We start from the raw sequence: 22,973 nt of genomic DNA on the forward strand, positions 1-22,973 counted from the left end.
TTGCTTCGTGTATTTCCCCGGCGTAGAAATTAAGTACATATAAATATCAGGAAACTCGCCAATATTAATGTCCATGGACCACTGGTTCTTCCGGTAACTGTACGGGTCTCTGTCAAGTCCAACTGCCTTTAATTTGAGCCGATAATTGGCTGTTATCCCGTCTTCTCCACTAGTTGCAGCTGTTTTTGCCACTCAGTGCGAGTAAGGGGTCGTGGTCCAGTGGGAAAGTGACGTCAATGCATTCCCTCTATTGGTCATGGGATTTAGACGCGCCAAGGCCTCCGGAGAGAAGCAGGGGCAACATGCAACAAATGGCAGCTGATGAGCGTTAATGGCCAATGAGCGAGTTTGACGTTGAGATAATTTATGCTCAAATCCACCAACAGACCTGTAAACATTTCATAAATGAGGCCCGGAGAGCAGATTTACGGATCCAAAGTGAATCAGCTGATGCTTTTTGAGGGACCATGATCTTGTAAACATCTTTCCACATTCTCCACACAGGAAGGGTTTGATGCCAGCGTGGCTGTACTGGTGTGACTTGAATTGACTTGATGTCGTGAACGCTGCCCCACACTGCTCACATTTGTATGGTTTTTCTCCAGTATGAATGCGCTGGTGCTTTTTCAGGTCCCCTGAGCCAGAGAACCTCGCCCCACACTGGTCGCAGCCGTACGGCTTCTCTCCCGTGTGGACCCGTTGATGCTTCCTCAGATTACTCGACTCTGTAAATGCCGCTCCACAGAGATCACAGCGGTACAGTTTCTCTCCGCTGTGAATTCGTTGGTGTTTTTTTAGAGAACTTGGTCCTGAGAAACTTGCCCCGCACTCGCCGCAGCCGTACGGTTTCTCCCCAGTGTGAATACGCCGATGTACCTTTAAATTACTTGATTCGGTAAACGCCGCACCGCACAGATCACACCTGTACGATTTCTCCCCAGTGTGGATACGCTGGTGGATCTTCAACTGGCCCGATCGGCTGAAGGCCGACCCGCAGAAACACTTGTACGGCTTCTCTCCCGTGTGAATACGTTGGTGGTTCCTCAGGTGTCCCGGTTGGGTGAACGCTGCCCCACAGTGGTCACACCTGTACGGCCTCTGTCCAGTGTGAATACGTCGGTGCTTGCTTAGATCCCCTGATCCAGCGAAGGCTGCCCCACATTGATCACATGTGTATGGCTTTTCCCCAGTATGGATACGTTGGTGTTTTTTCAGGCAACCCGATCCAGTGAAACCTGCGCCGCACTGCAAACACTTGTAGGGTTTCTCCCCCGTGTGAGTGTGTTGGTGATCCTTCAGGTGGCCCGGATGCATAAAAGCTGCTCCACACTCGTGGCAGATGAACCGTTTTTCTCCAGTATGAATGCGTTGGTGCATCTTCAAGTTACCTAGAAGAGCAAACGTTGACCCACAGTAATCGCAGCTATAAGGCTTCTGTCCCGTATGAATACGTTGGTGCCTGTTGAGATCACTCGATCCAGTGAAAGCAGCGCTGCACTGATCGCAGCTGTACGGCTTCTCTCCGGTGTGGACCCTTTGATGCTTCTTCAAATTTGATGAGCAGCTGAAGGCTTTTCCACAAAACGGGCAGGGGTGATGTTTTGGTCTGTCTTGGCCTTTAATTATCTGGAACAACAAAGAGGGAGACTTTAGTCTTATGGATGGACAGATGTTTCCAAGGACCAACATCTGCTCTTCCAGACTGAATTCAATATGGAAGTAGGAAATGTTGCAGCTCCTCTACAGCTGCTCAAATGTGACTACCCTGTTAAAATGCCCAAGTTTACAACAGTTTTGGTTTCCATGATTAGATTTCATGTCCATGACAACTGTATGGGGGGATTTTATTTATTTTTTAATAAAAAACGAAATATTTAGTATTAATAGTAATTAATATAGTAGTAGTAGTAGCACACGCACACAAACACGCACGCACGCACGCACGCACACACGCACACACACACACACACACCTTGCCATGGAAACCAGAAGTGTGTATTGTACCAGACTGGATGATTTAACTCCAACATGCCGAATGCGTTGTAGTTCTTCAGCAGGTTTGTGATCGCGCTCATGAAGGTTCTGCACGCAGTCTATCCAGGATGGTTTCATACAGTGTTCCTGGAATGACAGCAGAATGAATCCCAATGCAGGATACACATAATCATACCTATACTTATACTAATACTACTACTACTAGCTAATGCAATTTTCACAAATAAAAGTCAAGCACTCAAAACTAAGTCCGATGACACCACCCACGACTCTTTATGTCAAACCATTCAGGAGTTATGGCAGAAAATAGGATCTATCAAATATCGACCAATCAGAAGAAGGGGCGGGGTTAATTTGCACCAATTATGGTCAAGGACTCAAATCCATGTCCGATGACACCACCCACGAGTCTTTATGTCAAACCATTCAAAAGTTATTTCAGAAAATAGGAACTATCACATATCGACCAATCAGCTACTAGTATCACGTCCTGTTTAACATTGAAGTTTGACGCAGTGCCACGGCCCTGCATTTCACGAAAACTCACAATTTTGATACATTTTCATCGTTAACATCTTTTGTGTCTCCTGAGCCAGTTTTATGTCGAACGGACGATCCTGCTAGGAGGAGTTCGTTAAAGTACGACACGAGAAAATGGCATAAATTGCGCCAAAATTACACGAACATGGCGCCAAGAGACTTTTCTTTAAGTTGCGACATGATACAGGTGTGTACCGATTTTCGTGCATGTACGTCAAACCGTATTGTGGGGCTTGAGGGACAAAGTTTTCTAGGGGGCGCTGTTGAGCCATTTTGCCACGCCCATTAATGCAAACCATTAAATATCACATTTTTCGTGAGGCCTGGCTTGTGTGCAAAATTTGGTGACTTTTGGGGCACGTTTAGGGGGAAAAAAGGCCCTCATTTCGTCGGAAGAAAAACGAGGTAAAAAACGAGGATAAAAATTCCTACAGATACAATAGGGCCTTCGCACTGTCAGTGCTCGGGATCTAATAATAAAAATAATAATGATGACAGTGGGATGACAGATGGATGGATGGTTGATGGATGGATGGATAATGGATGGATGGATGGATGGATGGATGGATGGATGGATGGATGGATGGATGGATGGATGGATGGATGGATGGATGGATGGATGGATGGATGGATGGTGGATGGATGGATGGTGGATGGATGATGGATGGAAAAAGAATGGATGGATGGATGGATGGATGGTGGATGGATGGATGGTGGATGGATGATGGATGGATGGATGGTGGATGGATGATGGATGGAAAAAGAATGGATGGATGGATGGATGGTGGATGGATGGATGGTGGATGGATGATGGATGGAAAAAGAATGGATGGATGGATGGATAATGGATGGATGGATGGATGGATGGATGGATGGATGATGGATGGATGGATGGATGGATGGTGGATGGATGGATGATGGATGGATGGATGGATGGATGGATGGATGGTGGATGGATGATGGATGGATGGATGGTGGATGGATGGATGGATGGTGGATGGATGGATGGATGGATGGATGGATGATGGATGGATGGATGGATGGATGGTGGATGGATGGATGGATGATGGATGGATGGATGGTGGATGGATGGTGGATGGATGGAGGATGGATGGTGGATGGATGATGATGGATGGATGGATGGATGGATGGTGGATGGATGGAGGATGATGGATGGATGGTGGATGGTGGATGGATGGATGGATGATGATGGATGGATGGATGGATGGTGGATGGATGGATGGATGGATGGATGGATGGATGGATGATGATGGATGGATGGATGGATGGTGGATGGATGGAGGATGGTGGATGGTGGATGGATGGATGATGATGGATGGATGGATGGATGGATGGTGGATGGATGGATGGATGATGATGGATGGATGGATGGATGGATGGTGGATGGATGGAGGATGGTGGATGGTGGATGGATGGATGATGATGGATGGATGGATGGATGGATGGTGGATGGATGGATGGATGGATGGATGGATGGATGATGATGGATGGATGGATGGATGGTGGATGGATGGATGGATGGATGGATGGATGGATGATGATGGATGGATGGATGGATGGTGGATGGATGGAGGATGGTGGATGGATGGATGGTGGATGGATGGTGGATGGATGGATGGATGGATGGATGATGATGGATGGATGGATGGTGGATGGATGGTGGATGGATGGATGGTGGATGGATGGTGGATGGATGGATGGTGGATGGTGGATGGATGGATGATGGATGGATGGATGGTGGATGGATGGATGGATGGATGGATGGATGGATGGATGGATGGATGGTGGATGGATGGATGGATGGATGGATGGATGGTGGATGGATGGATGTCCAAGCACTATATAAACAAGCCAAACTGTTGGTGACTTGTTTCTTCCACATTTGACAAATGGACCTGTATTATTTTAAATATTCATATTCATATTCAAATGTCCAAATGTTGATGACAAATATGTTTCATTAGTTAAGGTGCATCAATGTATTCATGTGGAAAAAACTCTCCATTAACATGACAGAAGTATTAAAAACTGTAATATTTATGGCCCTTTATTCCCAAGATTTCCCAGTAAAGTGTTCTGCAGGAGAAGCTTATCGTGCTTCTCTCCCAGGTTCTCTCAGCAGGAGGGATGACCATGATTAATCCATTATTCATAAGTGATTAAGAATTTCCTCAGATATTTGGAATGTTATCATTATAACGCAGGCATGAGCATGAGCTGGATTTCTCTATTCCAAAGCTACCAGCAGGGGGCGCAATTTGTAGTGGAACAACTAATTTGCTTCCAGAACAGGACCAAATTGATACTGTAGAAATCGAAACTTAAAAATCACAAAACTCGCTGGAAACACTGCAGCATCGTATGCACCTACAACCAAACAACCTTTGAAAGCAGAATTTTTTTCTACAAAACAGCAAGATATAAATCTACACTTTTTACACAGAATGGAGAAAACACAATAGGTTTCGAAATATCTAGCTCCCATTGGTCGTTTATATCATTGAAAGAAAATAGAGGTTATAGTAGGCTACGTGAAAAGGAGTTCTTTGTATCTGGCACAGTAACTCCAGTAAATTGAAATTGAATTGCAAGAACTGAATTTGAATTGTTAGAACTGAATGTAGATTCAGTTTTTTAATGCAATTATTCAAGTTAAGCAATTCAAATTCAAATATAAATTATTCAAATTCAGTTTTTAGTGGCACATATTTCTGCCCATAGTCCAGGTTTCTTCCCTCCTAATAGGGAATTTTTTGCCACTATTTGGCTTAAGATTTTTCTCCCACTAGAGGTGTTTTTACCTGCCATAGTTTATGTTCTGTTTATGTAATAATTGCTCGTGGGTCATGTTCTGGTCTCTGGAAAGATCCTGGAGACAACTTCTGTTGTAACAGACGCTTTATAAATAAAATTGAATTGAGGAAGGAATTGAGGATGAGGGAGTGATAACAACCATCCATTGACTAAGATGACTGTAATCAATCATACTGGCGCTGGCCACTTCAAGTGAAGTGGCCTGTAGTTTAATAATAATAATAATAATAATAAATCTTTATTGTCCACCGGGGTGGAAATTCATCTTTAGCTCACCAAGATACATACAGACAAGACATTGTGGGGTACAATACAGCAGTGGGGATGGGCGGTATGGACTAAAAAATGTATCACGATAATTTCTGGCATTTATCCCGATAACGATAAAAATGATGATAAAAAAAATGCCATTTCAACTCCACCTTTGTAACTATAAATCTATCACCACATTAATTCTTTGGAGCCCCCAAAACACTGCTCTAAAAGAATATTAAATGCTACTAAACTACACCAATTAAATTGAATTCATAAAAACCAATTAAATTAGTACACCTGTACTGCAAAACTGGAATGACTCAGATCCGCCATGTTTGTTACACAAACACGTATCAACGGGAATTTATCTTTCTTTCTTTCTTTCTTTCTTTCTTTCTTTCTTTCTTTCTTTCTTTCTTTCTTTCTTTCTTTCTTTCTTTCTTTCTTTCTCATGTCCTTCCTTCCTTCCTTCACGCACACGTACGTTGTGCGTGGATTTAACGCAGAACCATAAATCCGGCTTTACACAAAAACGTCATCAACGGAAATTTATCATTTTTACCGCGAGATGACAAATTCTTACTGCTCTGGGGACAAAAGACTTCTTATAAATACTTTTGGTTGCCAGAGGAACTCTGTAGGGCCTACCAGAGTTCAGAAGCACCAACTCTCTGGAGAGAGGATGGGAGCCATCAGGTATAGTCTAGTAGGAAGGAGGGGTTCCCGAGCACCCGATGGACTCTTTTCTGAAACGTGTTTTTTTGGGATCCTTTAGGTGTTTGCTTACGATTTTTGCTTGTTGCCCGAAAAAAAATTGGTCCGAAAGTTCTTTTTTGGAACCCATTTAGAATTTTTGCCTGTTAAAATGGCAAAAACGCCGATTTCCATAACTTCTGAACCATAAATCCTAGAAAGACAAACAAACACACTTTTTCTCATAATATTGACACCAGGAATCCAATGGAAAGGTTACTGGGATGGTAGAACCACTCTTTATTAGGGAAAAATTAGCTTCAAGTAGTATTTTAGGGCAAAATTACCCAAAAACGCTTGAAAATGTTTTTTTCAATCAAGTGCATCTCCCTTTTGGAAATACCTGTTGGTGTATTGTTTACACCAAAAAAAGGCCCAATTAGTCCCCTTTCCAACGAGGTACAACTTGTAAGAAATCTCCATTTGTGGAATGAGTAATGAAGCAAAATGCGGGGGATGCAACCCATTTAGAATGCTTCGAATGTTCAGTAAAAGGGGCGTGTCTTCCCACTGTTAAGTGTTTAGAATGTTCAGAATTTGAAATCTCAAACCAACTGTAGCATCAACTGTCAACTGTCAAACACAAGCAAACTTGAACAAGGAGTGTAAGTATTTTCTGAATGTTTTATCATTTCTAATATAAGGTTATATCTTATCATTTTTGCTAATATAACATTATACATGGTTGTTTTTCTTATATTAGAGCCAGAGGTAATACATTCTTCAAAATAGCTTCATTTCTATTTGGTTAGCTGGACAAGCTAACCAATTAGCATGTTAGCTAGCTTTTTTCATTGAGGTTAGCTTTTAACTCTTACTGTTTTGCTTGTATTTTGTAGGTTTTAACTAACAGTAGGGTACGCTAAAAGAAATGTGACATACAGTAAGTTCGATTATCCAGGCCTTTTTTTTAATAATTTAGTCCAGTGGCACTAATTGTATTTTTTTATATTCTTTTTTTCTGTGCCCAGTGATGGATTAATAAAACATGAGAAGTGCAAAGAGACTGCATGATCAGACTTCTGATGTGTCTGAACCCCCACTAAAAATCCAATCATATACCTGTGTATTGCACACCCCAAGTCCATCGCCTGGGAACTTCATTTGCTTCAGTGCCTCCAAAAATGACCCCAAAGAAAAGTTGCATCACCTTCTTCAAATACGAGACAAGAGACAAGCTGAGCCAATCGACTCACCTTTTCGGATGAAGGCAATTTGTGATCTATTGCCAGAAACCCTAGATGGTGTCAACCTGGACAGTACTAGTTATCACAGGAACTGTTACTTAAATTTCACATCAAAGCTTAATCGACTAAAAAACAATTCACATCAGCTTGAAGTAACAGACAACAAGTACTCTCCCCGGAAGTCACACCCAGCCACAGGCTCTGCATTTCCAGTAGAATGTATATATTGTGACACAGATGAAAAGAAATTCAATGGAAAAATCCAAAGGACTGTCCCATTTACTTGGAAAAACAATGGTGCCGCATGGAAGCGCATTGAACCTATGGCTGAAGCTTTAGGGAAAAGCAGTCTGCTCCGCAAAGTGAAAAATGAAGACCTGTATGCGAAAGGGGCTCGCTATCATGTCACCTGCTGGAAAGCCTTACAAGTAGAGTACTTGAATCATTCTAAGAAGCTGACAAAGGAAGCCTCAGGTCAGAAACTGACAATCTCTGCGCACCTTAAAGCATACAACGTGGTGAGGGACCACATTAAAGAGCAGGTCATAGAACAAAACAAAGTCCTACAACTTCGCTACCTGCGCCACCTGTATATCCTTGAGCTCGAAAAGCAAAATAACCCTAACCCTGAATACAGAGGAGATAAACTTCTGAGTCGTCTGCAAGGTGATGAGGAGCTTAAGAAGCATTTAGCCTTTTCCAAAGTTCCTGTTACGGACAAAGGAAACCTTGCCTTTTACTTGGTCCACTCTTCCCGTATTTCTGTGGAGGACGCCATGGCCTGTGCGTATCGACTTGGAACGGTGGACAGTGTAAAAGATGTAGCTCTCACCCTACGCAGCGTCATCAATAAGGCCTTCAAGTCCAGTGTTATGCCTTGGCCACCTACCGCAGATGACCTAAACAAGACAGCAGAAGAGGTGTTACCTAAAGAGCTAGACCGCTTCCTCAAACTTCTCTTCTCTGGAGACAATGTTTCTGATTGTGAGAAAACAAAGCGACGTGTTCTTTCAATTGGACAGGATCTGTGTAGAGCAGTGACAAATGGCGAGTGGAAACTTCCAAAACATGTGCTTTTATGTGCCACAGTCCGGCACTTGTACCGGAGCAGACAACTGACCACCATTCTGCAGAGATTAGGCCATTGCGAATCTTATGATTTTGGATTGGAGCTGGAGACAGCATTGGCTAAGGCTGTGGATGAAATGTCAGTCACATGTTCAGTCACACAAATACCTGCTTAGCATCCAGACGTAGTACACTTGTAGACTGTCTTTGAACACTTGATCATTCTCCGCAGGAGGTATGAAGGACGCATCTGCAGGAAACTTAGGACCCACTCTGATACCAATGTGCAGTGGAGGGAGGGTCTCAGGTGTATCCAGTTTCAGACGACGTTCCATGGTCCTGTCATATTTAGGTAGTGTTCTCTCCTGGCAGCTTGTGGCACCCGGTTTTGTTTCCTGGATCATGATGCCGCCGGCACTGTTAACAACATTCGAACCATGGACATTTGTTGTGACTCTGTTCAGGTTGTTCCATTCGCTATGGAACACCTCATTCCCATCTCCTCTGATGATAGAAGGTGTAAGGGAAGTTGACATTTCATCCACAGCCTTAGCCAATGCTGTCTCCAGCTCCAATCCAAAATCATAAGATTCGCAGTGGCCTAATCTCTGCAGAATGGTGGTCAGTTGCCTGCTCCGGTACAAGTGCCGGACTGTGGCACATAAAAGCACATGTTTTGGAAGTTTCCACTCGCCATTTGTCACTGCTCTACACAGGTCCTGTCCAATTGAAAGAACAAGTCGCTTTGTTTTCTCACAATCAGAAACAGTGTCTCCAGAGAAGAGAAGTTTGAGGAAGCGGTCTAGCTTTTTAGGTAACACCTCTTCTGCTGTCTTGTTTAGGTCATCTGCGGTAGGTGGCCAAGGCATAACACTGGACTTGAAGGCCTTATTGATGACGCTGCGTAGGGTGAGAGCTACATCTTTTACTCTGTCCACCGTTCCAAGTCGATACGCACAGGCCATGGCGTCCTCCACAGAAATACGGGAAGAGTGGACCAAGTAAAAGGCAAGGTTTCCTTTGTCCTTAACAGGAACTTTGGAAAAGGCTAAATGCTTCTTAAGCTCCTCATCACCTTGCAGACGACTCAGAAGTTTATCTCCTCTGTATTCAGGGTTAGGGTTATTTTGCTTTTCGAGCTCAAGGATATACAGGTGGCGCAGGTAGCGAAGTTGTAGGACTTTGTTTTGTTCTATGACCTGCTCTTTAATGTGGTCCCTCACCACGTTGTATGCTTTAAGGTGCGCAGAGATTGTCAGTTTCTGACCTGAGGCTTCCTTTGTCAGCTTCTTAGAATGATTCAAGTACTCTACTTGTAAGGCTTTCCAGCAGGTGACATGATAGCGAGCCCCTTTCGCATACAGGTCTTCATTTTTCACTTTGCGGAGCAGACTGCTTTTCCCTAAAGCTTCAGCCATAGGTTCAATGCGCTTCCATGCGGCACCATTGTTTTTCCAAGTAAATGGGACAGTCCTTTGGATTTTTCCATTGAATTTCTTTTCATCTGTGTCACAATATATACATTCTACTGGAAATGCAGAGCCTGTGGCTGGGTGTGACTTCCGGGGAGAGTACTTGTTGTCTGTTACTTCAAGCTGATGTGAATTGTTTTTTAGTCGATCAAGCTTTGATGTGAAATTTAAGTAACAGTTCCTGTGATAACCAGTACTGTCCAGGTTGACACCATCTAGGGTTTCTGGCAATAGATCACAAATTGCCTTCATCCGAAAAGGTGAGTCGATTGGCTCAGCTTGTCTCTTGTCTCGTATTTGAAGAAGGTGATGCAACTTTTCTTTGGGGTCATTTTTGGAGGCACTGAAGCAAATGAAGTTCCCAGGCGATGGACTTGGGGTGTGCAATACACAGGTATATGATTGGATTTTTAGTGGGGGTTCAGACACATCAGAAGTCTGATCATGCAGTCTCTTTGCACTTCTCATGTTTTATTAATCCATCACTGGGCACAAAAAAAAAGAATATAAAAAAATACAATTAGTGCCACTGGACTAAATTATTAAAAAAAAAGGCCTGGATAATCGAACTTACTGTATGTCACATTTCTTTTAGCGTACCCTACTGTTAGTTAAAACCTACAAAATACAAGCAAAACAGTAAGAGTTAAAAGCTAACCTCAATGAAAAAAGCTAGCTAACATGCTAATTGGTTAGCTTGTCCAGCTAACCAAATAGAAATGAAGCTATTTTGAAGAATGTATTACCTCTGGCTCTAATATAAGAAAAACAACCATGTATAATGTTATATTAGCAAAAATGATAAGATATAACCTTATATTAGAAATGATAAAACATTCAGAAAATACTTACACTCCTTGTTCAAGTTTGCTTGTGTTTGACAGTTGACAGTTGATGCTACAGTTGGTTTGAGATTTCAAATTCTGAACATTCTAAACACTTAACAGTGGGAAGACACGCCCCTTTTACTGAACATTCGAAGCATTCTAAATGGGTTGCATCCCCCGCATTTTGCTTCATTACTCATTCCACAAATGGAGATTTCTTACAAGTTGTACCTCGTTGGAAAGGGGACTAATTGGGCCTTTTTTTGGTGTAAACAATACACCAACAGGTATTTCCAAAAGGGAGATGCACTTGATTGAAAAAAACATTTTCAAGCGTTTTTGGGTAATTTTGCCCTAAAATACTACTTGAAGCTAATTTTTCCCTAATAAAGAGTGGTTCTACCATCCCAGTAACCTTTCCATTGGATTCCTGGTGTCAATATTATGAGAAAAAGTGTGTTTGTTTGTCTTTCTAGGATTTATGGTTCAGAAGTTATGGAAATCAGCGTTTTTGCCATTTTAACAGGCAAAAATTCTAAATGGGTTCCAAAAAAGAACTTTCGGACCAATTTTTTTTCGGGCAACAAGCAAAAATCGTAAGCAAACACCTAAAGGATCCCAAAAAAACACGTTTCAGAAAAGAGTCCATCGGGTGCTTGGGAACCCCTCCTTCCTACTAGACTAGTACGATGCTCAGAGCTTTCCTCCTTACCCTCTCCTTGTGCAGTAGGCACAAAGCCTTTTGGGGCTTGCCAATGATTTCGCTAGCCATTGCTGGCCAAGGTTCAGATAAATGCAGCTCTGCAGCTCCTCCTCCGTCAAAGTCTGGACTTAAATCTGACTGAGATGCTGCACGACCTTAAACCGGCTGCTCATGCTGGAAAATCCCCCAGTGTGTCTGAATTAAATCCATTCTGTAAAGGAGAGAGGACCAAAAACTGATAGTAATCAATAACGCTGGACTGTTCATCAGTTTAAAAACAAATATAAAAACATGATTTTCACAAGGTACAAAGAGGAAGGGGTTTAGCGGCTTTTAGGGGCCTGATATAAAACTATTGGGTGAATGGGTAGATTTGTTTATATTTATGTACAGAAATGGGCAGCTAATTATAATTATATATATATATATATATATATATATATATATATATATATATATATATATATATATGTATGTATGGGTGTATGAATATCAGAAAATTAGAATATTGTGATTTTCTGTAATGCAATTACAAAAACAAAAATGTCATACATTCTGGATTCATTACAAATCAACTGAAATATTGCAAGCCTTTTATTATTTTAATATTGCTGATCATGGCTTACAGTTTAAGAAAACTCAAATGTCCTATCTCAAAAAATTAGAATATTCTGGGAATCTTAATCTTAAACTGTAAGCCATAATCAGCAATATTAAAATAATAAAAGGCTTGCAATATTTCAGTTGATTTGTAATGAATCCAGAATGGTCCGTGTATCTTTTGGTCATTGGATTTTTCCGTCATGAGTGGGAATCAAAAAACAAAAAACGATTGGTTTATTTGATTTTCCTTTTAAAACAAAAAACAAATATTGAATTACACTGCATTTTTTCTTTTTCTGTGTTAATATGATTTAACAAAGATTCAAAATACGCTTTTATTTTCGTTTTCTATTTCATATAAGAAAAATAAAATTACTAGTCAACAGGAAGGAAAAAACGAACCAAAAACAACCGTTTATTCATATTCGTGCACCGGAAGATGGCATTTACAACCGAGTGAACTTAGTTCTGGATATTTGACAGGCATTCCTGTGACAATTCTCTCCAGGGGAAGTTTGATTTTAATATTTAATTGGCCGGGTTTACGTGACTCGGAAATGGCTCTGTACGCGGCAGTTCGGGTAACCATGGTTACCATGGCGGCGCTGAAACAACAGATTATTTATATATTATATATATATATTATATATTATATACATATAATATATATATATATATATATATATATATATATATATATATATATATATATATATATATATATATATATATATATATATATATATATATATATATATATATATATATATATAATTAGGATTATTTTTTAAAGATTGATTAAGGACTTGTTCCACAGCGGTTTGACGCACAATGACATTTCCTGCACGTTGCAGCAGATGAGTCTCCTGCAATGCTCAGAAATGAGCGTCAGAAGATTCTGTGCTCGGCATGATCTGAGGAGAAAAAGACGCAGAGCTGGAGAGCGCTTTGATTCATCATGGCCGAATGACCGGCTATCTGTCTTCACTGGGGGTGCATGCTGGAGAAGGTCGGGTTGGAAGAATTAATTTAGTCCCACGCGTGAGGTATCCACGTGATTATCATTATATGTATAAATTGCACTGCAGCACAAACTTTACCTGACGCCGGAATTCATGGCTGATGGAGCTCTCTCAGGTTCTTCCAACCCGACCTTCTCCAGCATGCACCCCCAGTGAACACAGATAGCCGGTATTGCGGCTTTCCTTTAAGAGCCGCTTGAGAGTTTATTGTTAAGTCCTGTATATTTGCATGACGCGCTGCTGACAGAGAAGCACGCTGAGTCCGAGAGAAGTTTTATGGCGTTTAATGACAAAACTCAGCCACAACGGCCTTCCGACATGCTTAATGGGTTTTAAACGTGTACACTGCAAACGTGATCGGGGTGATCAGTGATCAGTACAAAGCGGTCAACAAAAATTAGGCTACGGCTCCCTAAAAGCCTGTCCTAACTGCATGCGAGCGTCCGACTGTCGCGTCACACTGCGTGGCATCGGACCCGCTCTGTCCTGAAACACTGAACGCGTCATCGGCCCCACGTTCTACCACGTTCTTTTGATTGACAGCTGAGACTCGCCTTTTAAAAGGCTGATTTATGGTTCCGCGTTACACCAACGCAGACCTTACGGCGTAGGTTACGCGGCGCAGTCACCGAACGGTGCGCGTCGCCGCGTAACCTACGCCGTAGGCTACGCCGTCGATTTTACGCGGAACCATAAATCCGCCTTTATTCACTCCTGAATTATGCGCTCCTGAAAGAAACTCCTAAAATTACTCCTGAAAGAGTAAAGGGACAAGTAAAAGATGGTGATTACTTGTAATCTTCCTACGTTTGTACTTTCTAAACAGAAAACAAGTTTATTATTCGGTGGAATAAGTGGGGAAAAAACCGAACGGTGACGCAATGAAACAGCGAACAGCGTGAGTGACCGGCGTGTGGTGTTAAAGCAGCAAACATGTCAGCATGTCAGATCATTACTGGGATGTGGGGGAAAAGCAGAGGACACGAGAAATCCGGCAGGATCCGGCCAAAAATTAAGCCCTAAGATAAGATTCTTATTATATCTTATTATCTTATCAGAACCTTCCAGCCTGGCGATCTCCCTCCAGCAGCTGACACTTTATTGAGGTTCTTGTATTGGAATGACTGTTTCCTACAGCGCTTTCAACCTTATTTTCAACTTTCAACCGGCTTTCAAAGCGACCGACGGGAAGAAAATAGAAGCAGGGCGTGCGACAAAAGTCCAGCTCAAAACGACGCTGCGTCGCTCGCAACCAGTGTAGACAGTGCAATAAAAATAAAGCAATGGAACTGTTTTTGACGCTGACTCTCGCTCGCGTCGCATGCAGTGTGTATATTTACAATATACTGTGGACATCTGAATAAAAACCTCATAAATAGATTGAATCAAAGCGCTCTCCAGCTCTGCGTCTTTTTCTCCTCAGATCATGCCGAGCACAGAATCTTCTGACGCTCATTTCTGAGCATTGCAGGAGACACATCTGCTGCAACGTGCAGGAAATGTCATTGTGCGTCAAACCGCTGTGGAACAAGTCCTTAATCAATCTTTAAAAAATAATCCTTAATCTGTTGTTTCAGCGCCGCCATGGTAACCATGGTTACCCGAACTGCCGCGTACAGTGCCATTTCCGAGTCACGTAAACCGGACCAATTAAATATTAAAATCAAACTTCCCCTGGAGAGAATTGTCACAGGAATGCCTGTCAAATATCCAGAACTAAGTTCACTCGGTTGTAAATGCCAGCTTCCGGTGCACGAATATGAATAAACTGTTGTTTTTGGTTCGTTTTTTCCTTCCTGTTGACTAGTAATTTCATTTTTCTTATATGAAATAGAAAACGAAAATAAAAGCGTATTTTGAATCTTTGTTAAGTCATATTAACACAGAAAAAGAAAAAATGCAGTGTAATTCAATATTTGTTTTTTGTTTTAAAAGGAAAATCAAATAAACCAATCGTTTTTTGTTTTTTGATTCCCACTCATGACGGAAAAATCCAATGACCAAAAGATACACGGACCCAGAATGGTCCGTGTATCTTTTGGTCATTGGATTTTTCCATCATGAGTGGGAATCAAAAAACAAAAAACGATTGGTTTATTTGATTTTCCTTTTAAAACAAAAAACAAATATTGAATACACTGCATTTTTTCTTTTTCTGTGTTAATATGATTTAACAAAGATTCAAAATACGCTTTTATTTTCGTTTTCTATTTCATATAAGAAAAATGAAATCCCTAGTCAACAGGAAGGAAAAAACGAACCAAAAACAACCGTTTATTCATATTCGTGCACCGGAAGCTGGCATTTACAACCGAATGAACTTAGTTCTGGATATTTAACAGGCATTCCTGTGACAATTCTCTCCAGGGGAAGTTTGATTTTAATATTTTATTGGTTGGGTTTACGTGACTCGGAAATGGCTCTGTATGCTGCAGTTCGGGTAACCATGGCAACCATAGCGGCGCTGAAACAACAGATTAAGGATTATTTTTTAAAGATTGATTAAGGACTTGTTCCACAGCGGTTTGACGCACAATGACATTTCCTGCACGTTGCAGCAGATGTGTCTCCTGCAATGCTCAGAAATGAGCGTCAGAAGATTCTGTGCTCGGCATCATCTGAGGAGAAAAAGGCTACGCAGAGCTGGAGAGCGCTTTGATTCAATCTATTTATGAGGTTTTTATTCAGATGTCCACAGTATATTGCAAATATACACACTGCATGCGACGCGAGCGAGAGTCAGCGTCAAAAACAGTTCCATTGCTTTATTTTTTATTGCACTGTCTATACTGGTTGCGAGCGACGCGGCGTCGTTTTGAGCTGGACTTTTGTCGCACGCCCTGCTTCTATTTTCTTCCCGTCGCTCGCGTTGAAAGCCGGTTGAAAGTTGAAAAAAAAGTGTAAAGCGCTGTAGGAAACAGTCATTTCAATACAAGAACTTCAATAAAGTGGCAGCTGCGCAGAGGGAGATCGCCAGGCTGGAAGGTTCTGATAAGATTATAAGATATAATAAGAATCTTATCTTAATCTTATTAGGGCTTAATTTGTCCCGGATCCTGCCGGATTGATCGTGTCCTCTGCTTTTTCCCCACATCCCAGTAATGATCTGACATGCTGACATGTTTGCACCGCACGCCGGTCACTCCAGCTGTTCGCTGTTTGATTGCGTAATCACACGCCGTTATTAATTGTTCGGTTTTTTCCCCACTTATTCCACCGAATAATAAGCTTGTTTTCTGTTTAGAAAAAGTACAAACGTAGGGAGATTACAAGTAATCACCCATCTTTTACTTGTCCCTTTACTCTTTTAGGAGTCTGCTAATGTTAGGAGTTTCTTTCAGGAGCGCACGGGCGGGTGAATAAAGGCTGATTTATGGTTCCGCGTAAAATCGACGGCGTAGCCTACAGCGTAGGGTACGCGGCGACGCGCACCGTTCGGTGACCGCGCCGCGTACCCTACGCTGTAAGGTCTGCGTTGGTGTAACGCGGAACCATAAATCAGCCTTCTAAAAGGCGAGTCTCAGCTGTCAATCAAAAGAACGTGGTAGAACGTGGGGCCGATAACGGGTTCAGAGCGGGTCCGATGCCACGCATTGCGGCGCGACAGTCGGACGCTCGCATGCAGTTAGGACAGTTGGGAGCCGTAGCCTAATTTTTGTTGACAGCTTTGTACTGAACACTGATCACCCCGATCACGTTTGCAGTGTACACGTTTAAAACCCATTAAGCATGTCGGAAGGCCGTTTGTGGCTGAGTTTTGTCATTAAACGCCATAAAACTTCTGTCGGACTCAGCGTAGCTTCTCTGTCAGCAGCGCGTCATGCAAATATACAGGACCTAACAATAAACTCTCAAGCGGCTCTTTAAAGTACAGGAAAGCCGCAATACCGGCTATCTGTCTTCACATGGGGGTGCTTGCTGGAGAAGGTCGGGTTGGAAGAACCTGAGAGAGCTCCATCAGCCATACCATGAATTCAGGCGTCAGGTAAAGTTTGTGCTGCAGTGCAATTTATACATATAATGGTAATCACGTGGATACCTCACGCGTGGGACTAAATTAATTCTTCCAACCCGACCTTCTCCAGCATGCACCCCCAGTGAAGACAGATAGCCGGTCATTCGGCCATGATGAATCAAAGCGCTCTCCAGCTCTGCGTCTTTTTCTCCTCAGATGATGCCGAGCACAGAATCTTCTGACGCTCATTTCTGAGCATTGCAGGAGACACATCTGCTGCAACGTGCAGGAAATGTGTTTGTGCGCCAAACCGCTGTGGAACAAGTCCTTAATCAATCTTTAAAAAATAATCCTTAATCTGTTGTTTCAGCGCCGCTATGGTTGCCATGGTTACCCGAACTGCAGCATACAGAGCCATTTCCGAGTCACGTAAACCCGACCAATAAAATATTAAAATCAAACTTCCCCTGGAGAGAATTGTCACAGGAATGCCTGTCAAATATCCAGAACTAAGTTCACTCGGTTGTAAATGCCAGCTTCCGGTGCACGAATATGAATAAACGGTTGTTTTTGGTTCGTTTTTTCCTTCCTGTTGACTAGGGATTTCATTTTTCTTATTTGAAATAGAAAACGAAAATAAAAGCGTATTTTGAATCTTTGTTAAATCATATTAACACAGAAAAAGAAAAAATGCAGTGTATTCAATATTTGTTTTTTTGTTTTAAAAGGAAAATCAAATAAACCAATCGTTTTTTGTTTTTTGATTCCCACTCATGACGGAAAAATCCAATGACCAAAAGATACACGGACCCAGAATGTATGACATTTTTGTTTTTTTTAAATTGCATTACAGAAAATAAAGAACTTTATCACAATATTCTAATTTTCTGAGACAGTCCTGTAGATATAAATATTTATATGGGCATGTGTGTACAAATATATAGAAATACTCAACTATGTGTATGTATGTATGTATAAGTAAGTGTGTGAGTATAATTATAGTATAGTTAGTTATTATAAATATATAAAATAAGTGTTAATAAATGATTAGTGAATGGGAGTAGGATTAAATACATTTACACTTCTTCCTACTCCTTTTTGCACATGTAAATTGAGATATTAAGTGTTAAAGGATGAAATTCTTCTCTTTAATTGTTGTTTTTTTACATGTACAAAATAAAAGTCAAATCAAATCAACCTGTTTAATCGGATTAAATCCCCATCAATGTTTATTGATCGGGTCACCGTTTTAAATAATACCACAATGGTGGGATTGCTTATTAATATTAATAATAATATGAATATCGATAACGACGACGTGGTTAACCTTTTACTTCGCCTTCCAGTCGGTTTAATTTTGCATCCGTTAAATCAGATTAATGACGCCACATACATGATCAAATCAGAGTTTTAATCGTGCGTTAAAGTTTAATGTAGATGTTGAGCTGCAGCTGCGTTAGCTGCATGCTAACCGCCAGTCCGATGGTTTTCCCCCAGGATTCTGACCTGCAGATCAGCGTTAGAGGACGATGCTGCTCCGGTTCTCTGGTCCTGGTCCTGGTTCTGCTCCGTCTGGTCCTGGGGGTCCAGTTTCTGCTGCTCCATCCTGGTTCTGGTCCAGCTGGCTAGGCTCTGTGCTGCGTTCAGGGTAGCTCGGAGAAAAGGGTTTCGAGCCTGAAGGCGGAACGGTTCGGGTCGACCGCATCGGCCTTTTAGTTTAGTTTAGTTTATATAACCCTTGTGCTGTCTTCGGGTCGAGGATGCAGGAAGAGAAGAAGGGAGTAAAGAAGGAAGGAAGGAAGAATGAAAAGAAGGAAGGAAGGAAGTAAGGAAGGAAGGAAGGAAGGAAGTAAGGAAGGAAGGAAGTAAGGAAGGAAGGAAGGAAGGAAGGAAGGAAGGAAGGAAGGAAGGAAGGAAGGGAGGAAGGAAAGAAGGGAGAAAAGAGGAAGGGAAGAAGGAAGGTGAGAGTAGGAGGGAAGAAGGAAGGAAGGAAGGAAGGAAGGAAGGAAGGAAGGAAGGAAGGAAGGAAGGAAGGAAGGAAGGAAGGAAGGAAGGAAGGGAGAAAAGAGGAAGGGAAGAAGGAAGGTGAGAGTAGGAGGGAAGAAGGAAGGAAGGAAGGAAGGAAGGAAGGAAGGAAGGAAGGAAGGAAGGAAGGAAGGAAGGAAGAAAAATATAAAGGGAAGAAGGAAGGAGAGAGTAGGAGGGAAGAAGGAAGGAAGGGAAAAAAGAAGGAAGGAAGGAAGGGAGAAAAGAGGAATGGGAGAAGGAAGGAGAGAGCAGGAGGAAAGAAGGAAGGAAGGAAGGAAGGAAGAAAGGAAGGAAGGAAGGAAGGAAGAAAGGAAGGAAGGAAGGAAGGAAGGAAGGAAGGAAGGAAGGAAGGAAGGAAGGAAGGAAGGAAGGAAGAAGGAAGGAAGAAAAGAGGAAGGAAGAAGGGAGGAGAGAGCAGGAGGGAAGAAGGAAGGAAGGGAAAAAAGAAGGACGGAAGGGAGGAAGGAAGGAAGGAAAGAAGGAAGGGAGAAAAGAAGAAGGGAAGAAAGAAGGAGAGAGCAGGAGGAAAGAAGGAAGGAAGGGAAAAAAGAAGGACGGAAGGGAGGAAGGAAGGAAGGAAGGAAGGAAGGAAGGAAGGAAGGAAGGAAGGAAGGGAGAAAAGAGGAAGGGAAGAAGGAAGGGAGAAAAGAGGAAGGGAAGAAGGAAGGAGAGAGCAGGAGGAAAGAAGGAAGGAAGGGAAAAAAGAAGGAAGGAAGGAAGGAAAGAAGGGAGGAAGGGAAGAAGGAAGGTAGGGAAAAAAGAAGGAAGGAAGGAAGGAAGGAAGGAAGGAAGGAAGGAAGGAAGGAAGGAAGGAAGGAAGGAAGGAAGGAAGGAAGGAAGGAAGGAAGAAAATATAAAGGGAAGAAGGAAGGAGAGAGTAGGAGGGAAGAAGGAAGGAAGGGAAAAAAGAAGGAAGGAAGGAAGGGAGAAAAGAGGAATGGGAGAAGGAAGGAGAGAGCAGGAGGAAAGAAGGAAGGAAGGAAGGAAGGAAGAAAGGAAGGAAGGAAGGAAGGAAGGAAGGAAGAAAGGAAGGAAGGAAGGAAGGAAGGAAGGAAGGAAGGAAGGAAGGAAGGAAGGAAGGAAGGAAGGAAGGAAGGAAGGAAGAAGGAAGGAAGAAAAGAGGAAGGAAGAAGGGAGGAGAGAGCAGGAGGGAAGAAGGAAGGAAGGGAAAAAAGAAGGACGGAAGGGAGGAAGGAAGGAAGGAAAGAAGGAAGGGAGAAAAGAAGAAGGGAAGAAAGAAGGAGAGAGCAGGAGGAAAGAAGGAAGGAAGGGAAAAAAGAAGGACGGAAGGGAGGAAGGAAGGAAGGAAGGAAGGAAGGAAGGAAGGAAGGGAGAAAAGAGGAAGGGAAGAAGGAAGGGAGAAAAGAGGAAGGGAAGAAGGAAGGAGAGAGCAGGAGGAAAGAAGGAAGGAAGGGAAAAAAGAAGGAAGGAAGGAAGGAAAGAAGGGAGGAAGGGAAGAAGGAAGGTAGGGAAAAAAGAAGGAAGGAAGGAAGGAAGGAAGGAAGGAAGGAAGGAAGGAAGGAAGGAAGGAAGGAAGGAAGGAAGGAAGGAAGGAAGGAAGGAAGGAAGGAAGGGAGAAAAGAGTAAGGAAGGAAGGAAGGAAGGAAGGAAGGAAGGAAGGAAGGAAGGAAGGAAGGAAGGAAGGGAGAAAAGAGTAAGGAAGAAGGAAGGAGAGAGCAGGAGGAAAGAAGGACAGGAGAATTAGGTCATTTTGACCCAAAGACAGTACCAGGGTTAAGGATCCCCATTAGAACCCTCTAGTCTTCCTGAACATAAAAATAAAGTACAGTGCAGTCATACAGTGAAAAAACAACAACAACAAAACAACATTTAAAAAAAAACAATCAGACAGGCTGCACAGACATAAAATGATAAAAACATACATTTGAGAGTAATACAGATAAACAGTAAAGAAAATACAGACAATTTAAAAATAATTAGGAGAGAACAAAGAGACTCAGACAGGCTGATTGTAGAACAGACTATACCAGACACAGAACATACTCAACAGACAAATAGTATAATCCACAGAGTACAAACAAATAAACTAACATAAACAGACAGACATGGCCACATGTGAGCTCATTAGTTGGTGAGATATATTTTGGTAAGTATTTTGTTATTTACAGTTTTGTTTGATATGTTTAGGCAGAGAATTCCAGAGAGCTATTGATCTATATTAGTCCATGGGCCAGACCAGATATCAGTGCCACTCAAGGTGACCAAACTTACTTATGATTTTTGAAAGGATCCATGTCTATAGATGATATTTTGGTATGATAACCCTTCCTGAGTGGCAGCTGTATCATAGTTATCAACTCATGAAGTCACCAAACCCCTTCAGAAAATTACATTTCAGATGCTGGTGCATGTCCTGGTTTAGACTCATGTACAGGATATCTGTCAATGTTTCACAATATTGTCTTTGGTATCATTTTAAAGGGGACCTTTTAAGCATTCATTCAAGCTAAGATGTTAATCTTTCTGACCAACATAGAGGTTTCTGCAGCCCTTTAAACTATAAACAAAACAAATTTTTAACCCATTTTCGCCTAAATGATATACTATCTTTTAGCCCCGTGTCACCTAGGAACAACAGAGACACAAAATACAAAAACTGGAATACTCACAGGACCATAAGGATTCAGGAAATGTATAATATACCCCTACTATATCATTGTTACAGGTCATTGTGAGCCTTAAACTAGAAAAGCATCATTAGGCTCTTATGAAACTATCAGTACGTTTACATGCAGCAAAGAAATCGGATTTCTGATCGTATCAGATAAAGACATATCTTTATATGTGATATAACAGCCGCTAGGCTAATGTCACAAACTGGTCTTTATCAAGCAAATACACGACATAAAGGACACCACAATGAGATAAAGAACCAGCTTAGTTTTATAAACAACATTATAAACATAACATTGTAAACAAAATTAGCATTGTTATTAATAAAAATAGAAATTATTAGTATTATATTATTATTATATATTGTTATTATATATTATTATATTAGTTATTAAATAGACATATGTCAAGATCTGATAATACTTAGGCTATCAAGTTCTGTGTGTACTTAAGATAGTGTTAAGAAAGTTAACCAAGTACACAATCATCACAATGTCACTCAAACTGCTCGTCTCTCTCGTCATCTGACTCCCCAAGTTCGAAGTCGGATTCTGGATCATCCTGCAGTTTTTGGTTACTGCAAGTCTGTAACTTGCACATGTCTGTGCATGCCAGTCCATTTGATAAGCATGTGCAGCTTGGCATTTTGCATGAACGCACGCATTTGCATGTTAGCAGTTCCAAGACTACATCTGGTGCAGGTGGGGAGCGCATCCAGTAAATGGCCAGCTTGCCCTCATCTTCTTTCCATCCATGCTCAGTAGGACTTGGCACCACAGGGTTAGCCTGCAGACTGCCATTCCAAATGGCTGCCTGATAATTGGCTCGTTCAACATGGAGGAAGAGACAGTCTCTACATGGTGGCAGCTGACTGGACTCGACCTCTCCCCTTTTGGCACAGAAGAGCTGGTAGCGCAGTTGGTTCACCTCACCAGTGCTGCTGTTAGCAGCATACATGTGACATGTAAACTCTTCAATTCTCTGGAACAGCTCCTCACTCACATCCCATGACTGCCCAAGTCCTCTGAAGGTTTCTTGGTAGGAAGTGTCCTTCTTCACCATCTTCAGGGCATTCAGCTTCCCCCGGCCAGCGAAA

At 41.9% G+C, this 22,973-nt stretch overlaps 1 protein-coding gene across 1 annotated transcript; it reads right to left on the reverse strand.

Moving 5' to 3' along the window:
- Positions 1-252: 252 nt before the first annotated feature.
- Positions 253-18,844, reverse strand: LOC133420835 (zinc finger protein OZF-like). The gene is made up of 3 exons (XM_061710690.1): positions 18,722-18,844; positions 2,005-2,121; positions 253-1,626 (listed from the first exon to the last, which is right to left on the reverse strand). Exons 1-3 carry the CDS (start codon positions 18,818-18,820, stop codon positions 400-402), a joined length of 1,443 nt encoding a protein of 480 aa, XP_061566674.1. The 5' UTR covers positions 18,821-18,844; the 3' UTR covers positions 253-399.
- Positions 18,845-22,973: the final 4,129 nt, after the last annotated feature.

This window comes from Cololabis saira, chromosome 20 (assembly GCF_033807715.1).
Source record: "Cololabis saira isolate AMF1-May2022 chromosome 20, fColSai1.1, whole genome shotgun sequence".
Taxonomy (NCBI): Eukaryota; Metazoa; Chordata; class Actinopteri; order Beloniformes; family Belonidae; genus Cololabis; species Cololabis saira.

Coding starts and splice junctions, on each gene's coding strand:
- LOC133420835 (XM_061710690.1), bottom strand. CDS start 18,820: ATGGAGCAGCAGAAACTGGACCCCCAGGACCAGACGGAGCAGAACCAG. Junction 2,122..18,721: donor CCTCTAACGCTGATCTGCAG/GTCAGAATCCTG, acceptor CTGTCATTCCAG/GAACACTGTATGAAACCATC. Junction 1,627..2,004: donor GAGTTAAATCATCCAGTCTG/GTACAATACACA, acceptor TTGTTGTTCCAG/ATAATTAAAGGCCAAGACAG.